Here is a 26179-nt window from a genome sequence, read left to right as displayed (position 1 = left end):
AATGCATTTAACCACGAATATGCGAGTTAAACTTCAGAACGATCCAACAGCAGTCATATTTTCAAGACAATTAATTGAAGTTGGTAATGGCACTGTACCTACAAATCCAGAAACAGGAAAAATCAGCTTATCATCTGATTTATGCAACATCGTAGATTCAAAAGAGGAATTAGTAGACAAGGTATTCCAAAACATCGAAACAAAATTCAAAAATCATGCATGGTTGAGCGAAAGAGCCATTCTAGCGGCTAAAAATGTTGACGTACACGATATGAACAATAGTATTATAAACAGAATCGAAGGTGAAACAATGACATACAAATCTATTGATTCAGTAGTGCACCAAAATGAAGCAGTGAACTTTCCAACGGAATTTCTCAATTCACTCGATGTTCCATATTACCACCACATATTTTGAATTTGAAAATTGGTGTGCCAATTATATTGCTTCGAAATATCTGTCAGCCTAAATTATGTAATGGTACACGATTAGTAGTTAAAAAATTAATGGATAATCTTATTGAAGCAACAATTTTGATTGGACTTCATAAAGGTGAAGACGTATTACTTCCACGAATGCCACTTATTCCGACAGATATGGCGTTCGAGTTCAAACGACTTCAATTTCCAATACGCCTTGCGTTCGCTATGACCATCAATAAAGCACAAGGACAATCTTTGCAAGTGTGCGGTTTGAATTTAGAAAATGAATGCTTCTCTCATGGACAGTTATATGTCGGGTGCTCCAGAGTCGGTAAACCATCTGATCTATATGTTTATGCAAAAAATGGGAAAACAAGGAATGTAGTCCTTCCATTAGCTTTACAATAAAAATATTTAAGCTAAACACATTTTTATTTCTTCTATTACATTCCACAGCCATGCACAGTAAAATATTAAATTAAACAATGAATTAATATTAAACTGTGCCACAGCAAAGCGTGGCCGGGTTTAGCTAGTTTCATTTATAATAGTGTTTTCAACAATACTACCAATTTTCAGCTGGGTGCGAATTTTTGTAACCTCGCCCATATTTTTTGGTCTAATTTGACCGGACTATCTACAGGCAGCGGGATTGCAACGAATCCTGAAACTATGCGTCATTATTACCTCAGCCAAGCCAATTAGTGGTCCATATTTCCTCCCCATTCCCTTTCTTTTACCGTGAAGCGGTGCTACAATTAATTTTATCCAGTGATTAAAAAATTATGGGTTGATTTACAGGTTGGATAACATATTTTACCTAGGTCTACAGCTATTTCCCCTCTACTCAACAAAAGTTTCTTTCTCTGAAGCAAAGGTAAAAAAAAAAAACATATTTTGTCGTGGTTTTGTTTGATGTGTAACTGTTGCCTTCAACCCGATGTGGAATAAAGAAAAGTAAAATCATGTTTTGTTGTTGTTTTTTGCTCTTGAATAAACTGCTGGTTGTCATTTTACCTTCATCTGCTACACGTAACACTGTTAAAGCAGATGACAAGCTGTCAACTCTTTTTAACTATTTTTTTGAAAACCAAGATACTTCTGTCAAAAATTTCGAAACGGAAATATCACTTGTAGGTTACATCCTTTAGCCGTCGGGAAGAAAATGTTTCTCTTTTTTTTAACGCCTGGCAAGGGCTTTAAGATATATCTCCAGTTCTGAATGCTATTGCAGTTATTTCAGCCGATTTAAGTATATCTCTTGCCCATCCTCCCGTTATACTGAGGCCACACGCTGTGAACAGCGAGCTGAGAACAGCAGAGCAGGCGTGTAATATCCCTACAGTGTTGCGGTACCACCTACGTTACTATTAGTATACTAAAACTTCTAAAACATGGTTTACAAAGTAATAAACCTTTATGTATTTCATAAAAATATTTCCATTTATGTATATATCAAAACATGGTCGCTTGTTATTTCTTTTGACATAGTGTACTGGGGGAGGGGGTTGTTCTTTAAATGATTCGTTCAATGAAGAAATTTGAGTCAATGTTTTTTTTTTACATATGCGATTGCATTTTTGCACTGTTTGTCATGGAAAAAATTAAAAAATACAAAAAAAAGGGGTTGTCTGTAAAGTCGGTTTACGGACGATAATTTTACGTGATAACGTCATAAGAAAACATTTCACTTCACTTTATAAACAGTTGACAAAACAGTTCACGTGTAGGTTGTGTGCTGCCGCTGTCTCTCTTCTACTCAAACGCATCAGCCGATGGAGTGGAAGAGAGATAGATGCGTCACAAGCCGATCGTGCCTCTCTATCGCTTGTTCCGCGCTCTCTCGCTTGCACGCTCGGCTCAGGCGCAACGTGACAATGAGTCATGCTTTATCGTGCGTGCAGCCGGCGTTCATCGATTTATAAGACGTTATCACGTCAAAAATGAAAACATAAAGCCACAGGGAACAAGACTAAATCAGCTGATGTTGATCAGATGGGACCAAAAGTGAACCTAAACAGGTATTATGGACAACACAGCGATGACAGCACAGACGAACACATATCAGACAGCAAAACAATTCCGTGGAAGAAATTTAAACATGAAGAAATAACAGCACAAACGAACACAGTGGGCTAACAATGAAGATGCAGTTTCAATAAGAAGGGGAAATGCGGACAGACAACAAACAACGAACACAACGATGAAGAACGAGGGGATAGGCTGGTCTAGAAGTGGTCTGAAATTATGATGCACTTGACTGTGGAAGCAATCGTAGCTGTATGAGGGAGATGATGAACGTAATAACTACGCCAAACCTATGTTTCGAAAAAAAAAAACTTGTTGACTATCCGCTTATTGCTTGCACATAGGCCTAGAGACTGTATAGTGAGGCTAACACCACGCGCAAAACCTCCGGGTTGCAGATTCTGCTCACTTGTCCCTCCCCGGGAAATCCTACAGTGATGGCAGTTTGACGTCATCATTCCGTAGCTGCTCTCTCGCGACTACAGCTCGTTCAGCTGTAAGAACTGCCTTGATGTAAGCTTTTGGACATACGCCATTGCTAAGCACATGTATGTCTGTAGAAGAAAACAACAAAAAACACAAATGACAAAAACACAAATTAAACAAAAAATTGATGTCAGGATATAAACACCACACAATACTCCACAACAGGAATATGGTCAACAAACAAAGAAAAACAATGAAAAATGGACTAACAGAATGAAAAAAAAAACACTAATGATGACAGCACAAAAATACCGAACCCTGCTGTCATTTGTGGAGGTTTTTCGTTCTGTTAGTCCATTTTTCTTTGTTTGTTGACCATATTCCTGTTATGGAATATTATGTGGTGTTTATATACTGTTGACAACAGAAATTTTTTGCTTAATTTGTGTTTTTGTTTTGTGGGTATTTTTTAGTTTTCTTCTACAGACATACATGTGCTTAGCAATGGTGTATGTCCAAAAGCTTACATCAAGTCATGCAGTCCCGCATTGCACAAACATTTCAAAGATAATAGTAAGTACTGCCGCCATGCCGCCGTTATCGTGGCCTGGTGGAGTGCGAAAAACACTTTCCCTCGACCACAATCGGTAATTATTAAGGTATTCGGAACCGGAACCGATTTTCAGAACCGGGAATTTCGGTACCAGTCTTCAACGTACCCGAGAATTCATGGTACTTTCTGCACTAGTTTAGTTTTTTTTTTTATTAATGGTGCAGCAGTCGGTCATTAAAAGTAGTAATAGCTAAGGTTTGATCGATTAAACAAGTTTTAGTGACCAAAATTTAAAAAAAAAGATAAGCAATAAATTGCTTTACGATTTGTTATTGCAAAACGTATTTACTAATGTGAACAAAAACAAATGACTTTATTCTCAGTCTTACACTAGATCTTTAACTTTAAAATTTTTTTAACAAATATTAGTTTTAACGCACGCACAAACACACAATTATTAACTTACGACAACATGACATCGTTGCATGGCAAACTGAAAATAAAAATGATTGTTATTTCAAAATATTAACTCGACAACCTGATAAAATAGCGCACATCACTCACTCCCTCGCCCTGTCTGTCGCTAAGGGCCACGCCACAGGAGAGTACAGATTGAAAGTAACCTTAGCGCGCAGTAAAAGCAATTTTTTTATACTGTCGATGTCGAGTCCCGAATGTACCGAAAGAACCGGGAATCCATTTTAAAATACCGATTCTTTTACTATATAAGAAGAACCGGGAATTCCCTGTGCTTTCGGAACCGGGATTTCCCGGTTCTGAAAACCAGAAATTAACACTGATACAGAATGTCCAAATCCAACAAACAAGCGTATTTCCCCACAAACAACAGACGTATGATATGACTTCATGTAGGCTTTTGGACATACGCCATTGCTAAGCACTTTTTCTGTAGAAGAAAACTAAAAAATACCCAAAAGACAAAAACACAAATTAAGCGAGAAATTGCTGTTGTCAACAGGATATAAACACGTTTTTTTTTTGTTTTTTTTACCCGTTCTCTTCTGTTTTGGAAAACTATTGTGTTTGTTTCGTCTTTTCGTTTTGTCGTGTTTTTGTCTCGTTTCAACTGTTGTGCTGATTTTATTTTGGGGTTCAATATTTTTGTGCTGTCATAATTTTTGGTTTTTTTTTATTTCGTTCTCTTAGTCCATTTTTCTTTGTTTTTCTTTTTTTGTTGACCATATTCATGTTATAGAATATTATGTGGTGTTTATATCCTGTTGACAACAGCAATTTTTTGCTTAATTTGTGTTTTTGTCTTTTGGGTATTTTTTAGTTTTCTTCTACAGAAAACGTTCTTAGCAATGGCGTATGTCCAAAAGCCTACACCAAGTCATGCCCTCCCATTGCACAAATATTTCAAAGATAATAGACGTATGGTATATCCCCAGCCCAGTTGAAGGACTGCCATAGTTGGTGGGTCAGCTCACTCATCTCCCGTCAAGGTGATACGAGTTAATTTCCTGGCGGGGTCGAAGCCCACATTACTGTCACGTGGGGAACGTGGCGGACGTCGCCATTAGCCGGCGGCGATCTCCTCCCCCCCCCTCCCAACCACCCCCGTCTCTCACGTGATATATTCCATTCTCATCTCATCTCCCCGGCGGTTATCTATACATGATTTATCGGAGCTGATGTCGCAGTTGCGAATATGGCTTTGGGTCGGTTCGGGGACGCACCACAATGCAGAAATACCACAACGCCGAAATGCCAAATTGACCACAACGCCGACAGCTAGAAAACTGCTGTGTACCACAACGCCGAATTACCGCAACGCCGAAATACACTAACGCCGAAAAATGTCATTTCAGGACTGCCACAAAGGTTAGGTTAAGCTAGACTAGGTTAGGTTAGGCTAGGCTAGGCTAGGATAGGCTAGGTTAAGTTAGGTTAGGTTATATTACGCTAGGTTAGGTTAGGTTAGGTTTGATTGTGGTATTTCGGCGTTAAGGTACATTTAAGAAACACACACAAATGCATTCAGTTGTTATTTAGGCGTTGTGGTACACAGCAGTTTTCTAGCTGTCGGCGTTGTGGTCAATTTCGACATTCGGCGTTATGGTATTTCGGCGTTGTGGAGCTATCGGCGTTGTGGCCAATTTTGACATTCGGCGTATGTGCAGTCGCGTGGAGCCGTCGTGTCTCACCAGAGCTGACGAAAACTTGAACTTTTGAGGTCCGACAGGCAAGACTGTACCGTCTGCACCTGACCTCATGAACAATATTCGTCAGTGTGAATCGGGATGGGTACCAGCGAACTGTAAAGATCGCACGAAATTAATGTTCCATCACAAACGTTTTAATATTCACGTCTATAACATTTGTTGGGCACCATACATTTGGATTTGTTTTTCTTTAAGTTTCATTAACACAAAAAAAAGTAAAGTAGGCCTACCCAAAACGGCCTATATTGGCCGGAAATTTTTTGGAGTTTACATGTTACACAGTTTATAACTTTTTTTTTTTTACTTCAGAGGTGCTCTGGCTTTTAGACTGGGATCTTTGAACGAGTGCAAAAAAAATGTTGTGTGGGGCCTTAACTTGCCCCGTGTCCACAGACTCCGGTGAGTGGTCTTCGCTCCATTTGCGGCTGTTTACGCGGCTGTTTACGCCCTGGAAAGATGAGATGGGATCAGCGGCGGGGGTGGGAGGGTGTGTGCAGATATTAAGTTTTTTTCCCCCTCTCCGCGAGAAGCGAAGTAGATGGAGAGAGAATGAGAGGGAGAGATGGCCGGGCTAATCCATCACCGGCACGCCTTTGTGTGATCGGAGCGCGCGGTGACTGATGGGAGCTGGACCGCCGGCCACTAAACCCCCCCCCCCCCCTCGCGCACCAGGTGGGATGGGCGACGGCCGAGTCAGCAGGGAAGCCTTCATTTCACAGACGAGAGTCCCCGAAGTTCATGCTCGCTTTTTTCCCCCCTGTTCTATCACATTGTATAAACCGGCGTGGCATTAAATTTAGCTGTCGATTAGGATAGGTTAGCTACATTATAAATGCTTCAAAACATTGTGCATGGTTGGTTATATTAGGTAGGAATAGCTACATTAAAAATACTGTAAAATCATTTTATGGTTGCTTAGCAAATAACTTTTTAATATGTAGCTATCCAGGGCTAGGAAACCGTTTACATGATTTCACAGTATCTTTAATGTAGCTATCCTAACCAAATCAACCGTCCACAATGTTTTAAAGTATTTATAACGTAGCTAACCTAACCTTTTACAATGAACAAAAAAAAACCTGAAGATGCACGATCGGGCGTTTGGCTCTCTCGTCTGTGAAGAGAAGGCTTCCAGAGTCAGCACCGCCCCTGTCTGCGTGGCAGCTCTCGGGCCGGCTGCTCGTGGGTAGCTGCATGCACACAACAGTCAGTCGTGCGAGTCGGTGGAGTGACAGCAGCTGACAGTTTCACTCACAAGTTGGGAGCCCGCCTCGTCAGGGGTGTATGTGCGTCAGCGAGGCGGGACTGGCTGGTGCTTCTAGCGCGGTGTCGTCTCTGGACTGGCGCGCAGTCTTCTCCCAGTGCACATGACAACTGTGAAATTTGAGCGGTGTCCGTTATTTTATATGGTGAAGAAATCAAGATAAAGTTGTAATGCAAGTCCCTTAAGTGCTTCCAAGAATCTGTACCGGTTTTTTACGTCTAAAAATTACTCTGAAAACACGCGTTATAGCCAATTTGATTCTTCTAAAAATACAGTTCTAAAACTTAATTCTAAATCGAAAGTACTTTTCGGCCCTCAGCGAACTCTCAAATGCTTTTCGTAAGCAGACCCCACCCGGATATTTCGAGTACTTTTGAAATCGCGTTGTTTTTTCCTGAATCTCTGCGCATCGTATGTGTGTCCAGGTAGGCTTTTTTTGAGGCCGTGCGACTTAATGCAGAATCTGTTAAATTCAGTTACATTCAGGCACTGTATGACTTCTCAAACTCAATTTGTACGGTTCTAACAGATTTTCAATTCTGTATCGACTGAGCTTCACATTAACAAATCTGCAGTGTGTATTCTAGGCCAGCGTTTACCTTGTCTGCTGTATAAAACCATTAAATAAAACCTCCATCTACAGTATGTCCATAAAATAATGTACAAATTATAAAGTTGTAGAGTTTTGGTTCAAGGTCACAATTGATGATTAGAGTAAATCAAATAGTATTAGTGAGCGCATACGCGAGTACTGCTTTGTTGTTTTCTCGCTTTCAGCGCCACCTACGTAAAATGGCGACTCCTGAGCCTAATTAGTGGAGGGTGAACCTGTAAACTTTATTTGGCAACAGGATAGAGCTTATCCCCATTGGAATCTCTTTGTGCGACAGTGGTTGAATCCCTGACCGTTGGATTGGTCGTAATGGTCGATACGACAGAGTTTTTTTTTTCGCTGTCCTCCACGTTCACCTGACATAACACCATGCGATTTTTGGGGCTTTATAAAAGATCCTGTCTACATTCCATCGCTACCTAATGATTTGCTATAGTTGAGACACAACGGACTTGTTAACCAAAGTGTGGGAAGAATTGGACTTGAGGTTGGATATGAGCCGTGTAACTAAAGGTGCACATATAGAACCATTGTAAGAAAAACTAGGTTAGTTTACTTTCATTGTTTGTATGATTTGTTGGTAATAGTTAGAGACTGGAAAAATTCGCGCTTTCGATGACCTCTAGGATAGACTCCACAACCCTCTACATACTCAGGCAAATGCCACTTGCTCATTGGCTATTGACTCGTGACACTTGTCAATTGGGACGCTTGCGATTCGATACTTCTTTGGTTGAAAGTTCCCCGTTGGCTAAAAGTCCTTCAGATAAACTGTAAGCCAATCACAGAAGCAATATAAATGTACAGTTGTTTGGATTCTAGCATATCTTGAAATGAATCCGTGAATTTTTCCGGTCTCTAGTAATAGTTTATATAAAACTGTTATAATGCATACCATTGAAACTGGGATATTATTTTTACGGACATCATGCATCTGTTTGTGTACTGTGTTAGTGAGATCACAAAGGAAAGTGATGAAGCGTCCTGGAATGTGTCTGAGCGAAGCGGTCTGGCGTGTTGCAGATGGAGGGGCTGGTACGGGAGATGCAGGATCCGGAAACCGGCGTTCCAGTTCGAAGCCAGAAGCTGTTTCTCACTTCCATTCCTTCCGCCTTCATGGGTGAGTGCTTGTTCCTGGACAGCGGTAGCAGGGCGGCCCGGTTTGCGTTGCTCTTGGAACCTCGCCTCTGTGTACTCCTGCAGTTCTGCTGGCTCGGCGCCATATCTCTGAGTTGGAACCGCGTGTCCAGGAATCCTGCATTGTTCCTTCCGTGACCTGCAGTTAGGAGCGCCAATCTGTAGGATTCTCATTTACATAACGCAAGCATATTATACCAATAGTACTATAACGAACGTAATTGTAAAAAATGCCTAGGCCTGATTGTCACTGTTTAGTTGTGTATTTACAAAACACCTTTGTTTACGGCGACACAATGTTTGGTAGAGCCAGCGGTCAATAAGTTGATGACAAAAATGGTGGAATACAAGCGTTGCCAATCGTGACAGATCTATTTCTCGTACAAAGTAGCAAGAAACCTGGTACGAGCAACAAAAATCTTGTCTCTTTGCTTGATTAACAGACGTGTGGACGTGTGAATCTCGTTTAATACTATCGCGTTGTACGATAACTCGCCATAGGTTTGGCAACTGTGATCAATAAACAAAACAACCGGAATGGCGACGTATGATTTAGTATTCTCAAGGAGGCCCTGGCAGTTCTGCGCGTGTGTTTTAACCGACACAGTTCATCTCTGGGTGTGTTGTACACTGCCCGTATTCTGGTCTATATGGCATGCAATATGCAGAAAGCATTTAAAACATACTGAAAATTGTCCATAAAACACATTTTTGAAAATTTATGTTTATCAAACCTGTTTCACAGTTACAATTTTTAAAGCACAGTAAGGGGTTTCTTAATTCCAGGTGGGGTGGGCTTCCGTACCCCCACCCCCCTGGCAATCAAGTCTCTGGACGAGTCCATTTAAGTTTTTGGATGAGTGCATTCAGGTATTGGATAAGTGCATTCAATCCCATAGATAAAAACCTTCGGGTATATAGCTGAATGCGTTGATGTCTCTGGGAGAGTAGATTAAATCTCTGGCTGAATAAATCCAAATTTTCTGAACGAAAGCATGAATACATTCAAGTCTCTGGACGAGTGTATTCAAACGTAAGACAGATGCATTCAAGTCTCTAGACAAATGCATTACATACCATGCCTGCAATCATACTTAGTTATGAAAGAAATTTGGCGAATATTCCAGGTTGCCTAATTTATCTTCTTACATTTCAAAGTAGAAGCTAATAATGATTATATAGCCTATATAAATGCTCAAAATATATTTAATTTCATGCAGTACAGTTTTAGAGATGAAGCTGGAAAATGAGACGCCGAGCGCCGAAGCTGCCAAGTGAGCGGATATTTGCCGCGGAATGTTTTGGGCAGAGAGAAGCGGAACTTGTGAGGCAAACACTGAGATATGAAGGCCTCCTTTTGTCTGCAGCGGAACAAGCAGCAGCAGAGAAAGAGAGAAAGAGAGAGAGAGAAAGAAAGCGCCGAGATTGCCTTTTACGGAACAATGCCGTAACGGGTAGTAAGTGTGGAGTGCGTGCGAGGTCAGGACACTGACAGATGGGGAGAAAGCCATTGGAAACTCACACCGAGAATAGCGAGATTTCTTCATGCAGAGCCATATATAAGAGAGAAAGAGATGCTGTTTCAAAACATTTTTTTTTCTGAGCTTAGTGAACTTTCGTCATAACAATAAGTGAAAATAAATTACTTTCAAGTTTATCATTCTTTAATATGTCAGCGAAACAATGGTCGCGCTTTGAGTGAGACTGTGTTGTGCGTTTTAAATCTTCTGCCGGCGCGTTTATTTTCAGTTAAATTGCCATGTATTGTGAATGCAGTGAAGCTCATCCAGAAACGATGCCACTTGGGTTTACCGTACATTAACGGTGGGCACGTGGTTACGCCGGTTATCACGGAGTACGTTACACTTGTTCCTCTCGCTCGTCCCGTAAATACGTATCTCCGTATGCAATTGTAAACACAAAATTTATTTTAGAAATCCACCAAAAAAAAATGTCATTTCCAATTGATTCCAGCATAGCGTATTATTTTTTTTAAAACCGTAACCGTAACTCCGCTTACGTAAGATACGTAACTGAACGTAGCCTTCTCGTGCCGGGCCTCAAAAGTCTACACACCGACCACCAACCAGCTCAACGACCAGACATGCCATCCGCCCATTTTTGTGAATTCCCAACGTGGTTGCTTTTTCGAAAATTCACAAGTCCAACTGCGACTCGTTGAAATTTGAAGTCCATCCTGGACTTCAAATATTTTTCCACCTGGGGCTGCTGGGCTATCACCTGAAAATATTCTATCACCAACTGCACTTGCTTGTACAAACTCTAAGTCCAATTTTGACTTAATAATGTTCGCAGGCTTTCACGGCCATTGTCTCAAGTAGCTTGGCTTCTGGGTTGAAGCCGCGACCTTGGTGAATATTTCACTGACGTTTCGGTCGACATTGCAGTCGCCGTCATCAGGGAGCAGTTACTTACTGGTAGGTAACTCCTCCCTGATGATGGCGACTGCAAAGTCGACCGAAACGTCGGAGAATTATTCGCCAAGGACGCGGCTACAACCCAGAAGCCAAGCTACTTCAATTTTGACTTAGTTTCCGGCTGTCATAACAAATTTTACGTGGCGGCAACGACGGACAGCATGACGTCCTTGAAGAGTCGGAGCTCCGGGACGGGACGAAGTTCTCCCGAAGAGGGTCTCCTGACTTCTCCTCGGGGCGGAGTGCACTAGGACTCTCAGTAGAGGCCTCTTTCTCGCCCGAGTTCTGCGAAACATAAAAAAAAATTGGTTGTTCTGTAAAGTCAGTTCACGGACGATAATTTAACGTGACAACGTCATAACAAAACATTGATGAAATGATTGCATACTTTTATGAATAAAATTGAATCATATTTATTTTAATAATAAAAGAATAAATACTTGAAATTATACTAGTAATCAAATTTTTAAAATGCAAGAATAATTAACCTTTATTGCCGAAATTGTTTTTACAATAAGCAATGAAAAACCACATAAACTTTTCACTTCACTTTATAAACAGTCGACGTAACAGTTCACGTGTAGATGACTTGTAATTAATTTTAAAAACTGGCGTTTAGCCATAAAGTTTAAATATAATTATGAACAAGTTTTCATATAATTAAAATGTAATTAAATATAAATCATCAATTATACGAATCACCATAATTTTTAGTCAATTGTAACATAACCTATTATTACTGCACTCGCCGACAGAGTAACGGGACACCGCGTAACGGGACAATGCGCGTAACGGGACACAGCGTAACGGAAAAGTGTGCGTAACGGGACACATATTCGTGCGTGCAGCTGGCGTTCATCGATTTATTAGACGTTGTCACGTCAAAAATAATCTAGAATGTTTGGATAATCGACCCTCAAAGACGACCGACTTCCTATGATGTCATTATGACGTTACTATGACGTCACTTTTTGGTACCGGATGGTTTTTTTTTTTTTTTTTACGTAGCGTCACTTCTTTTAGTGCCGTGCGACGTGTGGCCTATACCTCAGGCTTCATCTGCTATGCCGGTAAGTCTACCTCCGAGGCTTCAAAGTCGCTAAGCAGAATAATGCCGTTACGGCAACCAGTCACGTTAAATGAGTTAGGGGTGATGCACTTCACCCCATTACAACTGTATTTCTAAATTGTAAAAATGTCTAAAAGGCGTGTTTTAAGAGTAACAACCGGTGCCGGTTATTGAAAGCACTTTAGGAACTTGCATTACACCTTTATCTTCATTTCTCGGGCTTATAATGTTACGGTCACCGCTGAAGACTGCGCGCCAGTCCAGAGGCGACACCGCGCATGAACCACCAGCCAGTCTCGCCTCACCAGCGCAGACACACCCTTGACAAGGTAGGTCACTGCCCGGCGGCAGGCAGTGATGTGACCTCTCTGCCAGCCTGGCCCCGTCCAGTGAGCAGGCCCACGAACAATACGTCAACTCTTCTGTTGGATAACTTTGCACGCAAAGAATAGTAAAATGCTTTGTTCAAAACAGCGTGTCAATATTTTGGCAGGTGCTGCCAAGGGACATTCAGACTTCGACATACGGATTTTTTGACGTGACGTCTATTAAATCGATGAACGCCGGCTGCACGCACAAAAAAGTGTCCCGTAACACACATTGCCCCGTTACGCTGTGTCCCGTTACGCTCATTGTACGCTTGCGCCGCATCTATCTCTCTTCCACTCTATTGGAACAACCATCGGTTTGACTTTTTCGAGGCACATTAAACTTGGATCACTCCCATTCGTTTCCTACTTTTCCTATCATCGTCCTATCCTTAACAGAATAACACATATTGGAAGAAGTTAAATAGTAAACATGTATAAAAGTTACAGTTGAAATAATCTCTTCGTTAAGGGGCCCGCCTACCTGGTCACACACGGTGCGTAGAGCTTCAGGAAAAACAACGCGATTTCAAAACTACTCAAGATATCCGAGTGGGGTATGTTTACGAAAAGCATTTAAGAGTTCGCTGAGGCCCGAAAAGTACTTTTAATTTGGATCATGTTTTTAAACTGCATTTCTAGAGGAGTTAAAATGGCTGAAACGCATGTTTTCAGAGTACTTTTTAGGTGTAAAACAAGTGGTACAGATTCTTGAAAGCACTTAATGGACTTGCATTACACCTTTATCTTCATTTCCCTGTAATATAAAAATACGGTCACCGCACAAATTTCACAGTTATCAATTGACGATGAGAAGACTGCGCGCCAGTTCAGAGCCTTGAGCTTAGAGGCGATACCGCGCTAGAAATACCATCGAGCGTCGCGCTTATCATCCTGACTCACTAACACACATACACCCCTGACGAGGCGGGCCCCTTAAAGTAATAAACATATTTGAATTAATGAGTGCAAATAAAAGAAAATGTATCAATTAAATTGTAGATTTCATTTCACTCCATCTTTGTATCCGTACAAAATAGTGATAATTCAATTAAAATGATTCAATTTTATTCATAAAAGCATGCAATCATTTCATCAATGTTTTGTTATGACGTTTTCACGTTAAACTATCGTCCGTAAACCGATTTTACAGACAACCAATTTTTATATATAAAATTAACGATATATTCTCTAATGCATGTTACATCAAGAATTCTACTGTGTTCGTTTTGATGATTATTATTATGTGACAATATCTACGAGTCAAAGACCTAATGTTTTCCCGAGCATCTGTAGGGGTGCGGCACCTTGTCTCGAGCACGGTACAGCCTCAGGGCGTGGTGCTGCTGAGACGTGCTGGCGAGAACGAGGGATTCTCGCCTTACGGGCCTATCCCCCTCCCAACTCACCCTTCCTCCCACCCGCGAGTCCGAGCGTGATTACCTCCTGCAAGGGGGGGGGGGGCAGGATCAAAGCGGAGTTGTTGACGGATGGTGAGGGACGCTTTGAGCGCGCCGTGATTAAACGGCCCGACACCCGAGCACCTGCCGCGGATATAACCGCCCCCTCTCTTCTCTCTCTCTCTCTCTCTCTCTCTCTCTCTCTCTCTGGCGAGACTGAAATAAACTCATCTGCGTGCGGACCCGCGCTCATCCTCCACGACGTGACGTGAGCCTCCCATGCCCTCCCCCCCCCCCCTCCACTCCCTCCTGTATGCCCCTTCACCCCTCCCTTGGCACTTCTGCGTGTCTACACGGCAGTCGTGTGAAGTCATATTATTCCCCAGGTAACATTGCAATTGTGTAAAGCCAATTATCCGCCAAGGACACGGCTATAACCTAGAAGCCAAAGCTACTTCATCAAAAAAAGTGCTTAATTGAAAGTGCTTGAGAAGTTATTTACCCTGCAACCAAGTGTAATCAACGACGGTGGTGAGCGTTCAGTTAGTCGGAACACTGGCCTGCCCCTCAGAACCTCATCTGGCGGCGAACTCTTTGTGGGTTTGGTGTTTCCCAATTATCTTCCTTGTAAAAATTACAAATATTTTCTACAGTGCAGTAAAAATAAACTTCATATTCCAGCAAAAAAAAAAAATAGGTTTTTTTTTTTTTTTTTTTTTTTTTACTGTTCTGTTCATTTCAAACATAGAGTTGGAGTTTGTCAGCTCAAGAGTGAGAATTCGAAAGGCGAGCTGTGAAAGGAGGGAAAATGTGGACTTTGTCCCCCCGCTCTCTGTGTCTGCGAGTGGAAGTAAAGCTGACGTTCATCTGGCGACTGGGAAGCTGCCGACGCGACGTCTAGCGAGCGTGGCTGAAAGCGTGGCTCCGATGTGTCTCCCCTTCCCCTCTGCCCTTCCACGCCCACGGCCACAGGCGACGACGACTTGTCCAAAGAGTTGATAGTTTTTTTTTTTTATGGCGCGCTCAGGAAGCGGTGAAGAGCCGACCAAAGAATACAGTTTCTGCTCTAGCGAAGACGGGTTGGGGGAGGGAGGGTCTGAGGGGGACGTTAATTAGCGTGTCTCCGGTCGCCGAGCAAGATTGAGCATCTCGGGCCGCTTGCTACCGGAACGGCGAACCGTCTCATCGAGTTGACTCTACTTTACTTTCTGCACTCGTTCAACATTTGCATTGTCGCTTTAATATAATGAGAATTAAAGTTCGTTCATCACTAACGCTTACATGCTGTCTTGTGTACATACATCGTGCATGAAGATCGTGTGTGTACACGGCCGATACAGGGGGTGGGGTCTATTTGCGTTCAGTCCGGTGAGAAGTAGACGGATCCAGGATGTGGGGTCTATCTTCGCTCAGTCCGGTAATAAGTAGACGGATCCAGAGTGTGGGGTCTATCTACGCTCATACCGGTGATAATTAGACGGATCTATGGTGTGGTGTATATATATATACGCTCAGTCCGGTAATAAGTAGACGGATCCTGAGTGTGGGGTCTATCTACGCTCATACCGGTGATAATTAAACGGATATATGGTGTGGTGTATATATATATGATCAGTCCGGTAATAAGTAGACGGATCCAGCATGTGGGGTATATCTACGCTCAGTCCGGTGAGAAGTAGACGGATTAAGCGTGTAGGGTATATCTACGCTCAGTCCGGTGAGAAGTAGACGGATCCAGCGTGTGGGGTATATCTACGCTCAGTCCGATGAGAAGTAGACGGATCAAGCGTGTGGGGTATATCTACGCTCAGTCCGGTGAGAAGTAGACGGATCCAGCGTGTGGGGTATATCTACGCTCAGTCCGGTGAGAAGTAGACGGATCAAGCGTGTGGGGTATATCTACGCTCAGTCCGGTGAGAAGTAGACGGATCCAGCGTGTGGGGTATATGTACGCTCAGTCCGGTGAGAAGTAGACGGATCCAGCGTGTGGGGTATATCTACGCTCAGTCCGGTGAGAAGTAGACGGATCAAGCGTGTGGGATATATCTACGCTCAGTCCGGTGAGAAGTAGACGGATCAAGCATGTGGGGTATATCTACGCTCAGTCCGGTGAGAAGTAGACGGATCCAGCGTGTGGGGTATATCTACGCTCAGTCCGGTGAGAAGTAGATAGATCAAGCGTGTGGGGTATATCTACGCTCAGTCCGGTGAGAAGTAGACGGATCCAGCGTGTGGGGTATATCTACGCTCAGTCCGGTGAGAAGTAGACGGATCAAGCGTGTGGGGTATATCTACGCTCAGTCCGGTGAGAAGTAGACGGATCCAGCGTGTGGGGTATATCTACGCTCAGTCCGGTGAGAAGTAGACGGATCCAGCGTGTGGGGTATATGTACGCTCAGTCCGGTGAGAAGTAGACGGATCCAGCGTGTGGGGTATATCTACGCTCAGTCCGGTGAGAAGTAGACGGATCAAGCATGTGGGGTATATCTACGCTCAGTCCGGTGAGAAGTAGACGGATCCAGCGTGTGGGGTATATCTACGCTCAGTCCGGTGAGAAGTAGACGGATCCAGCGTGTGGGGTATATCTACGCTCAGTCCGATGAGAAGTAGACGGATCAAGCGTGTGGGGTATATCTACGCTCAGTCCGGTGAGAAGTAGACGGATCCAGCGTGTGGGGTATATCTACGCTCAGTCCGGTGAGAAGTAGACGGATCAAGCGTGTGGGGTATATCTACGCTCAGTCCGGTGAGAAGTAGACGGATCAAGCGTGTGGGTATATCTACGCTCAGTCCGGTGAGAAGTAGACGGATAAAGCGTGTGGGGTATATCTACGCTCAGTCCGGTGAGAAGTAGACGGATCAAGCGTGTGGGGTATATCTACGCTCAGTCCGATGAGATGTAGACGGATCAAGCGTGTGGGGTATATCTACGCTCAGTCCGGTGAGAAGTAAACGGATCAAGCGTGTGGGGTATATCTACGCTCAGTCCAGTGAGAAGTAGACGGATCAAGCGTGTGGGGTATATCTACGCTCAGTCCGGTGAGAAGTAGACGGATCAAGCGTGTGGGGTATATCTACGCTCAGTCCGGTGAGAAGTAGACGTATCCAGCGTGTGGGGTATATCTACGCTCAGTCCGATGAGAAGTAGACGGATCAAGCGTGTGGGGTATATCTACGCTCAGTCCGGTGAGAAGTAGACGGATCCAGCGTGCGGGGTATATCTACGCTCAGTCCGGTGAGAAGTAGACGGATCCAGCGTGTGGGGTATATCTACGCTCAGTCCGATGAGAAGTAGACGGATAAAGCGTGAGGGGTATATCTACGCTCAGTCCGGTGAGAAGTAGACGGATCAAGCGTGTGGGGTATATCTACGCTCAGTCCGGTGAGAAGTAGACGGATCCAGCGTGTGGGGTATATCTACGCTCAGTCCGATGAGAAGTAGACGGATCAAGCGTGAGGGGTATATCTACGCTCAGTCCGGTGAGAAGTAGACGGATCAAGCGTGTGGGGTATATCTACGCTCAGTCCGGTGAGAAGTAGACGGATCAAGCGTGAGGGGTATATCTACGCTCAGTCCGGTGAGAAGTAGACGGATCAAGCGTGAGGGGTATATCTACGCTCAGTCCGATGAGAAGTAGACGGATCAAGCGTGTGGGGTATATCTACGCTCAGTCTGGTGAGAAGTAGACGGATCCAGCGTGTGAGGTATATCTACGCTCAGTCCGGTGAGAAGTAGACGGATCCAGCGTGTGGGGTATATCTACGCTCAGTCCGATGAGAAGTAGACGGATCCAGCGTGTGGGGTATATCTACGCTCAGTCCGGTGAGAAGTAGACGGATCCAGCGTGTGGGGTATATCTACGCTCAGTCCGATGAGAAGTAGACGGATAAAGCGTGAGGGGTATATCTACGCTCAGTCCGGTGAGAAGTAGACGGATCAAGCGTGTGGGGTATATCTACGCTCAGTCCGGTGAGAAGTAGACGGATCCAGCGTGTGGGGTATATCTACGCTCAGTCCGATGAGAAGTAGACGGATCAAGCGTGAGGGGTATATCTACGCTCAGTCCGGTGAGAAGTAGACGGATCAAGCGTGTGGGGTATATCTACGCTCAGTCCGATGAGACGTAGACGGATCAAGCGTGTGGGGTATATCTACGCTCAGTCCGGTGAGAAGTAGACGGATCAAGCGTGTGGGGTATATCTACGCTCAGTCCGGTGAGAAGTAGACGGATCCAGCGTGTGGGGTATATCTACGCTCAGTACGGTGAGAAGTAAACGGATCCAGCGTGTGGGGTATATCTACGCTCAGTCCGATGAGAAGTAGACGGATAAAGCGTGAGGGGTATATCTACGCTCAGTCCGGTGAGAAGTAGACGGATCAAGCGTGTGGGGTATATCTACGCTCAGTCCGGTGAGAAGTAGACGGATCCAGCGTGTGGGGTATATCTACGCTCAGTCCGATGAGAAGTAGACGGATCAAGCGTGAGGGGTATATCTACGCTCAGTCCGGTGAGAAGTAGACGGATCAAGCGTGTGGGGTATATCTACGCTCAGTCCGGTGAGAAGTAGACGGATCAAGCGTGAGGGGTATATCTACGCTCAGTCCGGTGAGAAGTAGACGGATCAAGCGTGTGGGGTATATCTACGCTCAGTCCGATGAGAAGTAGACGGATCAAGCGTGTGGGGTATATCTACGCTCAGTCCGGTGAGAAGTAGACGTATCCAGCGTGTGGGGTATATCTACGCTCAGTCCGATGAGAAGTAGACGGATCAAGCGTGTGGGGTATATCTACGCTCAGTCCGGTGAGAAGTAGACGGATCCAGTGTGTGGGGTATATCTACGCTCAGTCCGGTGAGAAGTAGACGGATCCAGCGTGTGGGGTATATCTACGCTCAGTCCGATGAGAAGTAGACGGATAAAGCGTGAGGGGTATATCTACGCTCAGTCCGGTGAGAAGTAGACGGATCAAGCGTGTGGGGTATATCTACGCTCAGTCCGGTGAGAAGTAGACGGATCCAGCGTGTGGGGTATATCTACGCTCAGTCCGATGAGAAGTAGACGGATCAAGCGTGAGGGGTATATCTACGCTCAGTCCGGTGAGAAGTAGACGGATCAAGCGTGTGGGGTATATCTACGCTCAGTCCGATGAGAAGTAGACGGATCAAGCGTGTGGGGTATATCTACGCTCAGTCCGGTGAGAAGTAGACGGATCAAGCGTGTGGGGTTTATCTACGCTCAGTCCGATGAGAAGTAGACGGATCAAGCGTGAGGGGTATATCTACGCTCAGTCCGGTGAGAAGTAGACGGATCAAGCGTGTGGGGTATATCTACGCTCAGTCCGGTGAGAAGTAGACGGATCCAGGGGGTGGGGTCTATCTACGCTCAGTCCGGTGAGAAGTAGACGGATCCCGCTCAGCCTAACATAAAAAAAAACATTTTGATTCAAGATTTTATTTTGAACATACCCCTATGCTGGGTACACTGTATGTCACAAGAAACTTTAATAACGGACAAAAACCATGTATACCAACTGTTTACCAGTGTCCTCTATCATGACGGAAACAGATCGAAGTTTTTCGAATCGTCCCAACTGTTGTCTTAGAAAGCCCTGCTGTGTTCGTCTGTGTGCGGTCGTCGTCCTGGTGTCCAGAATATTTGTTTTGTCACATCGCTGGTTTTCGCCTGTGCATCTCTGTGTCACTGTTTTTGTTGTGCTGTTGTCCACATTATCTTATTAGTATCATCATTGGGTTTGTCTGTTTGTAACTGTTTTGTCCAAGGTATTTTTTGTCTTTATTTATTATCCTTGTTGCTACTTTCTCCTCGTTGTAAGATCTGTGTGTCTGTCTGTGCTGTTATAATTTTTTGATTTATTCCTTCCATGGAATTTTCTTTGCCGTTTATGTACTTTTTAATTTTTTTTGACGTGATAACGTCTTATAAATCGATGAACGCCAGCTGCACGCACAAAAAGCATGACTCGTCACGTTCCGCCTGAGCCGAGCGTGCAAGAACCGGCCAACCACCTTACGAGAAAATCTTCTATAATATCAAACAGGTTAAGGGGGGCTTTTTAACTAAATGTTCATGATTATAATAAAACAAATTATTTAAATTAAATTTGCAAAAACTGTAAATAATATTCGAAAATAAAAAAGGAGGTATGCAATTTTTCATCAATGTTTTCTTATGAAGTTATCACGTAAAATTATCGTCCGTAAACCGACTTTACAGACAACTCTTTTTTTTTTTTTACTTCGTCTGATGTTTGGTTTGTTTTCTGTGTGTTTGCATGTTCATATTTTTTGTACGTTCGTATTATTTTTTTTTTTTTCGTTATTGAGGTTTATTATAACATACAGTGTAATTAGCGTTGGCGTATGTTCAAAATAACATCTTGAATCAATCTTCCCCACTGCAAAGAACTCAGAAAAAAAACAGTTTATTGCGTAAAGAAAAGCAGAAAATCAAAATGCAGATGTGTAAAGAGTACGTGGAAGACTTTGAATTTTAACCTGGCCCCGAATAATTCCGCTTGACCATCAGCTCAACAGTTAAAGCTAGGGGCAGGCATTTTTCGCGAAAAGATCATACTACCCATTAGACTGCATCATGGTATACACGCACCAGCGGTTTCTTCATTGTGATTGGCGGCTGTCTGAGAAAGAAGCCGTTGCCATATTTCACCGAGCCACTCGGGACGCGTTTTCGTACGCACTGAACTACTGTTATTGGTGTGGTGACAGTAGATACGTAATTGAAAGAAACACGGATGATACTACAATGTTTTGAATTTTCAACAAGTTTCGAAATTTTTTCGCGAAAAATGCCTGCCCCTAGTTAAAGCTGTTTGAACGTCATTTCATAAGTGCTAGAGACCAGGAAAATTCGCGGATTCATTTCGCGATATGCTAGAATCCTAACAACTGCACATTTATATTGCTTCTGTGATTGGCTTACAATTTATCTGAAGGACTTTTAGCCAATGGGAAACCTTCAACCAAAAAAGTATCGAATCGCAAGCGTCCCAGTTGACAAGTGTCACGAGTCAATAGCCAATGAGCAAGTGGCATTTGCCTGAGTATGTAGAGGGGTGTGGAGTCCATTCTAGAGGTCATCGAAAGCGCGAATTTTTCCAGTCTCTAATAGGTGCAGTGTTGGATTATCGGGAGAAGATTGGCGGAGACTTCTCTCGGATTCTTCTCGGGATTTCTCTGGAAGACGTGGCCCGCATCGGCACGGAGAAGACAGTCTTCGCTCCGACCCGGATCCGGAGCGCGAGTCCGAACCTAAATACGATCTCTAAAAGGTTTCCGCAGCGACAGAATCCGTTCGCTCGTAGCAGGGGGGGGGGGGGGGGGGGCTCAAGACGAGATCGAGAAGGTTTGGAACGCGCGGCACGGGTGAATGGAGTTCCTGGCTCATGTGTATTCGACCTGCCGTCTTCTCGCGTTTACGACTGCAGCAGGCGGTCGGGGTTAAGGCTGTTTGTTGTCTGGCTTGGAGTCTCCGGAGTGGTCGGCTTTGGGAAACACGTGCTGGTGAAGGCGTCCCTGCTGATTTCAGAAGGATCTGGTAACCTTTATATAGGCATATGTATTGCTGCTGTTACGAAGTATTGAAGACTTATTACTATAGACTGGAAAAATTCGCGCTTTCGATGACCTCTAGGATAGACTCCACAACCCTCTACATACTCAGAAAAATGCCACTTGCTCATTGGCTAATGACTCGTGACACTTGTCAACTGGGACGCTTGCGATTCGATACCTTTTTGGTTGAAGGTTTCCCATTGGCTAAAATTCCTTCAGATGAACTGTAAGCCAATCACAGAAGCAATATAAATGTAGAGTTGTTTGGATTCTAGCATATCGTTTAATGAATCAACGAATTTTTCTGGTCTCTAATAATTGTATATACAGTTTACAAACACGTGTATTACTAACACTGAAGAAGATAAAAATTAGGTGCGGGTACTTATGCACGCGCGTCAGAAGTTATACTTACTTGGCGTTATAAAAACTAATTTTAATTTTGCATGCAAGTAGTTATTAGAAATAAAATAATTAAAAACTGCAGTGATATTATAAATACCTTTGGTTAGTATAAATTAAATCAAAATTTAAAAAAATACAATTATTACTATGTATTCAATATTAATATAAACTTTGTATAAAATATATTTATAGGTTAGTAAAATAATCGAGATAAATTTTAATTTCATATTTAATTATTAATATATAATGCAAATAAACAATACATTCCGGAACATAACCTCACTTATATAAATGTACTTAAAATTCACTTTGGAAAACTTTAATAAAACTCTAATTTCCATCACAACTATTCGCAATAAATATTTCTGTTATAATATGGAACAGTGTTTAGTATCAATAACAAAAGTATAAGATTTAAAAACACATATATAAATTATATTTGTATGTAGAACTTTTTTTTCATCCTGCGAAAATATCGTTGCATGGTAAAAATTCACTCTCATCATTTTTCTTTCTTAAGGGGGTGCCTCCCATTTCAGGTCATGATTTTATATTTCTATTATTCACTGATCAACTTTTAGACTATTTCAATTTTTTAACTTTCACGAATTGAAAAATATATACATCACACACTTTTTGCATAATTAGCTACCAAAGTTACATTTTTAACATTTTTGGGTTGTACAAATAAGGAGAATTTGATTTGTTGCAGAACTTAAACTTTTTAGGTTTAATTGCTACTTCATAATATGGTTTGCATTACTATCACAAAAAAACATTTCATGTTTCTTGGCTGTCAAAATCGTAACAAATTAGAGAATTTTGAAATGCCAGGTAAAATCAATTAATATTTTCTGAAAGAAATTCAAACTATTTTTTGAAGTAGCCAGTTTCAGTTCTGCAATAAATTAAATTCTCCTTATTTGTACAACCCAAAAACGTTACAAACGTAACTTTGGCAGCTAATTGTGCAAATAGTATGTGATGTATATATTTTTCAATTCGTGAACGTTAAACAATTGAAAAAGTCTTAAAGTTGATCAGTGATTAAAAGAAATATAAAATCATAACCTGAAATGGGAGGCACCCCCATAACGCACCTAAAGAAGCATATCTTTAGAAACTGATATAGAACACGCTGCAACGCGATCCAAGCGCGCTGTGGTGAAGCCCCTTAAAGGAGGGGAGAATTATCCTTCCACCACGTCCAGGCAAGGAACAGGGGAAGATACTGGAGGCTTGGAAGACGAGGACGGGCTGGTCTGTTGTGTGTATGGGGGGGGGGGGGGTCTGGGAGCCTGGACGAGGGGAGATAACCATGTCTCCGCAGTTTCTCAAATCGAATCAGCCCCGGCTCGCAACTCGTGACGCCATGTTGTACGTTAGTGAACCGGCAACAGCGGAGGGGAGGGCAAAGGGAGAAGGAGATTGTCCCTCAGGAGGGGATATGGGTTCTTCCACTCCGTCCTGGGACGAGACTCTGGTGGGCTTCAACAGCTGCGCGAAGCAGAGTCACGCACGCAGCGATTCTGCACGCACTTTCTGCACGAACCAGTACCAAGTAATAGAGACCTGAAAAATTCGCGTTTTCTAAGACAAACTCAATTATCCTATGCATAGAGACCTGTAAAATTCGCGGATTCATTTCGAAATAGGATAGAGTCCAAATAATTTTGACATTATTTTGCTTCAGTGATTGGGCCACAGTTTATCTGAAGGACTCTGGGCCAATGAAAAATCTTTAACAGAAGAATTAGCGAATCACGATCATTCCAGTCAACAGGTGTTACGAGTCGGTAACCAATCAGCAGAGGTAATTTGCACGAGTGCATAGAGGATCATGGAGTCTATCCTTTAGGGATTTGAAATCGCGAATTTTACAGGTCTCTCCATGCATACTGTCACTTGTTCATTGGCTGCTGACTTGTGAGGCGTTTCAACTGGGTTCCTCGTGATTCGATGCTTCTTTGGCTGGGCGTCTCTCATTGGCCCCTAGAGTCCTCCAGATAAACCGCGGGCCAATAGCGGAACTATCCCACAGTTACGTGTATTTGAAATTTAGCCTATCGCGGAATGAATCTGTGAATTTTTCCGATCTCTTGCAGCAAGTAATAAAGACCGAGAAAAACTCGCGTACTCATTTCGCGAGTAAGCTAGACCCCAAATAAATGTACCTTGAGATTGCTTCTGTGATTGGCCCACAGTTTGTCTGAAGAACTTCACCAATAAAAAAAACCTTCAACCAAAAAAAATAGTCTTGGTTCGCAAGCATCCCAGTCGACAGGTGTCAACAGTCGATAGCCAATGAGCAGGTGGCATTTGCCTGCTTAATAAGGGGAGTGTGGAGACTATCCTAGAAATCATTGAAAGCGCTAATTTTTTCCAGTCTCTAGGAAGTTATGACTCCTTGAAATTAAAAAAAAAATATCCTAGAACCATTCCCAACAAGAAATGAACAACATTTCAATGTAAACGTAACCGTTTCATTTGGCTGTGTGAAGGCTAACATTGAAGCGTGTGTACATAGGGGCAGGCATCTTTCGCAAAATAAATAAATAGGTAAATAAAATCTGAACGTCCACTAGACTGCAACATGCTATGCCGGCGCCAGCAGTTTCTTCCCTGTGATTGGCGGCCGTCTGCCACTCAGGACGCGTTTTCTTCCACACTGACTGGCTGGTGTTCATTCCGTTTCCTGTGTGTACTGTGTGTTCATTCCGTTTCCTTTGTGTACTGTGTGTTCGTGGTCTATATGTCTGACATTGTTCATGACCCGGTCTCGCGGTTCGAAGACGCTTGGTGTATATGTATGGATGGTTTTGTACATGAACATTTTAAAGGTTATTCTAAGTATAAAAAACTGGACTATCATGTTAGGCTTATCGTCAATGTATTTAATTCGTCGAACATTGTCGTATATTGTCTTGATTTGTTTTTCGTAGAGTGAATGATTGATAAACTCCGCGAAAGGTAATGGAAACAAAAATATAAAATTTATTTAATATTTATTTACACTTGTCACTGGTCAAGAAGCAACCCGACTACAGGAATACATCGATTCAATATGTAAATAAATTAATTATTATTTTTTCGGTGAATTTTGGAATCTTTCCCGAATTCCTCGGTCAATATATACAAATATCCAAGATGGTGGTCGTAATGGCTTATAGGTTGATGGTAGATTTGGAAATTATGCTTCTTTTAGGACTTTGAACTTTATTTATTGAAATTGATATTTTTTTACATAAAATTAAGATGTTTTGCATCGCCCAGGGATCGAACCAAGGACGGGAATCGATCGAATCAATCAGTATATTTATTGCCAATTTATTTGATGAATTTTGTATTTTTTCCCGAATCCCTAGCTAAATAATTGCACACTTTCAAGATGGTGTCCAAATTTAAACATGGCGGGCGCCATAGTAATAATAATTGATTACTGTAATCTAGCGTGTAAAAATTACACTAACATGATGGTGGCACACTCTTAGTAGCTGAAATCAAGATGGTGGTTTCCAGCGGATGAAGACAAGATGGCGGACATGATGTCATACCAGCTGACGATATATACCTTGGTACTGGTGGACGGAGGTCAGTCTGTATGTGGCCTCCATGGAGGAAGGATCTGATGATTTTTATTTTTTGCTCTTACCTGTTTCGAACCAAGGATGGGAATCGATCTAATCAATCAGTATTCTAATAAGTTATTTTTTGATTAATTTTAAACCTTTTTTCATTAAAATCGGATAATAAATAAATATTTTCAAGATGGCGTCCGTAACGATAATTGCTAAAGTGGTGACAATTCAAAATGTCGGGTGTGGTGTAAGAAGTTTTTATTACTTTTATTGAGAATTTTTTAAATAAATTAATAAATTACTGGTTTACTCTCGCCGGAAATCAAACCGACGACCGAAATCGTTTAAATAACTAAACATTTGAAGTAGGCAGTTTTTAAAATATTTTTTGGAATTTTTTCGCAATTTCTAGCATTGAAATTACAGATTTTAAAGATTGCTGCCGTAACGAAACATGCAACATTAATAGAATCCAATATGCCAGTCGTAACGAAAAGTGGATATGACGTCAGCGGCTTAGAGCGGCTAGCTTTAAGGACTTTTAAGCCACTTTTAGGAATGTGTGTTCTTTCTAAGGCTAAAGTATTTTGAGGTTTTTCAAAATCCTAATTTTCGAATTTTTGAAGAAGAAAACGAGAAATTTTTCCTCAAAACGGGAATTTTTGAGTAATTTTGAGTCATTTTTAACGAATTTGAGG

The 26179-nt window shown here is 42.6% G+C and overlaps 1 protein-coding gene across 3 annotated transcripts in view; it reads left to right on the top strand.

The window, feature by feature from the left end:
- Nucleotides 1–26179, top strand: part of LOC134530127 (regulator of G-protein signaling 7) — a 274032-nt gene that overhangs the window by 188102 nt on the left and 59751 nt on the right. For all 3 annotated transcript variants that reach the window (XM_063364739.1, XM_063364740.1, XM_063364741.1), the window contains one exon: nucleotides 8517–8613. In XM_063364739.1, coding sequence (XP_063220809.1) covers nucleotides 8517–8613 — 97 coding nt within the window. The remainder of the gene's footprint in view (nucleotides 1–8516; nucleotides 8614–26179) is intronic.

Source organism: Bacillus rossius, chromosome 3 (assembly GCF_032445375.1).
Source record: "Bacillus rossius redtenbacheri isolate Brsri chromosome 3, Brsri_v3, whole genome shotgun sequence".
NCBI lineage: Eukaryota > Metazoa > Arthropoda > Insecta > Phasmatodea > Bacillidae > Bacillus > Bacillus rossius.
Note: the sequence above shows the minus strand (reverse complement) of the source record. Positions and strands in the feature narration are given on the sequence as shown.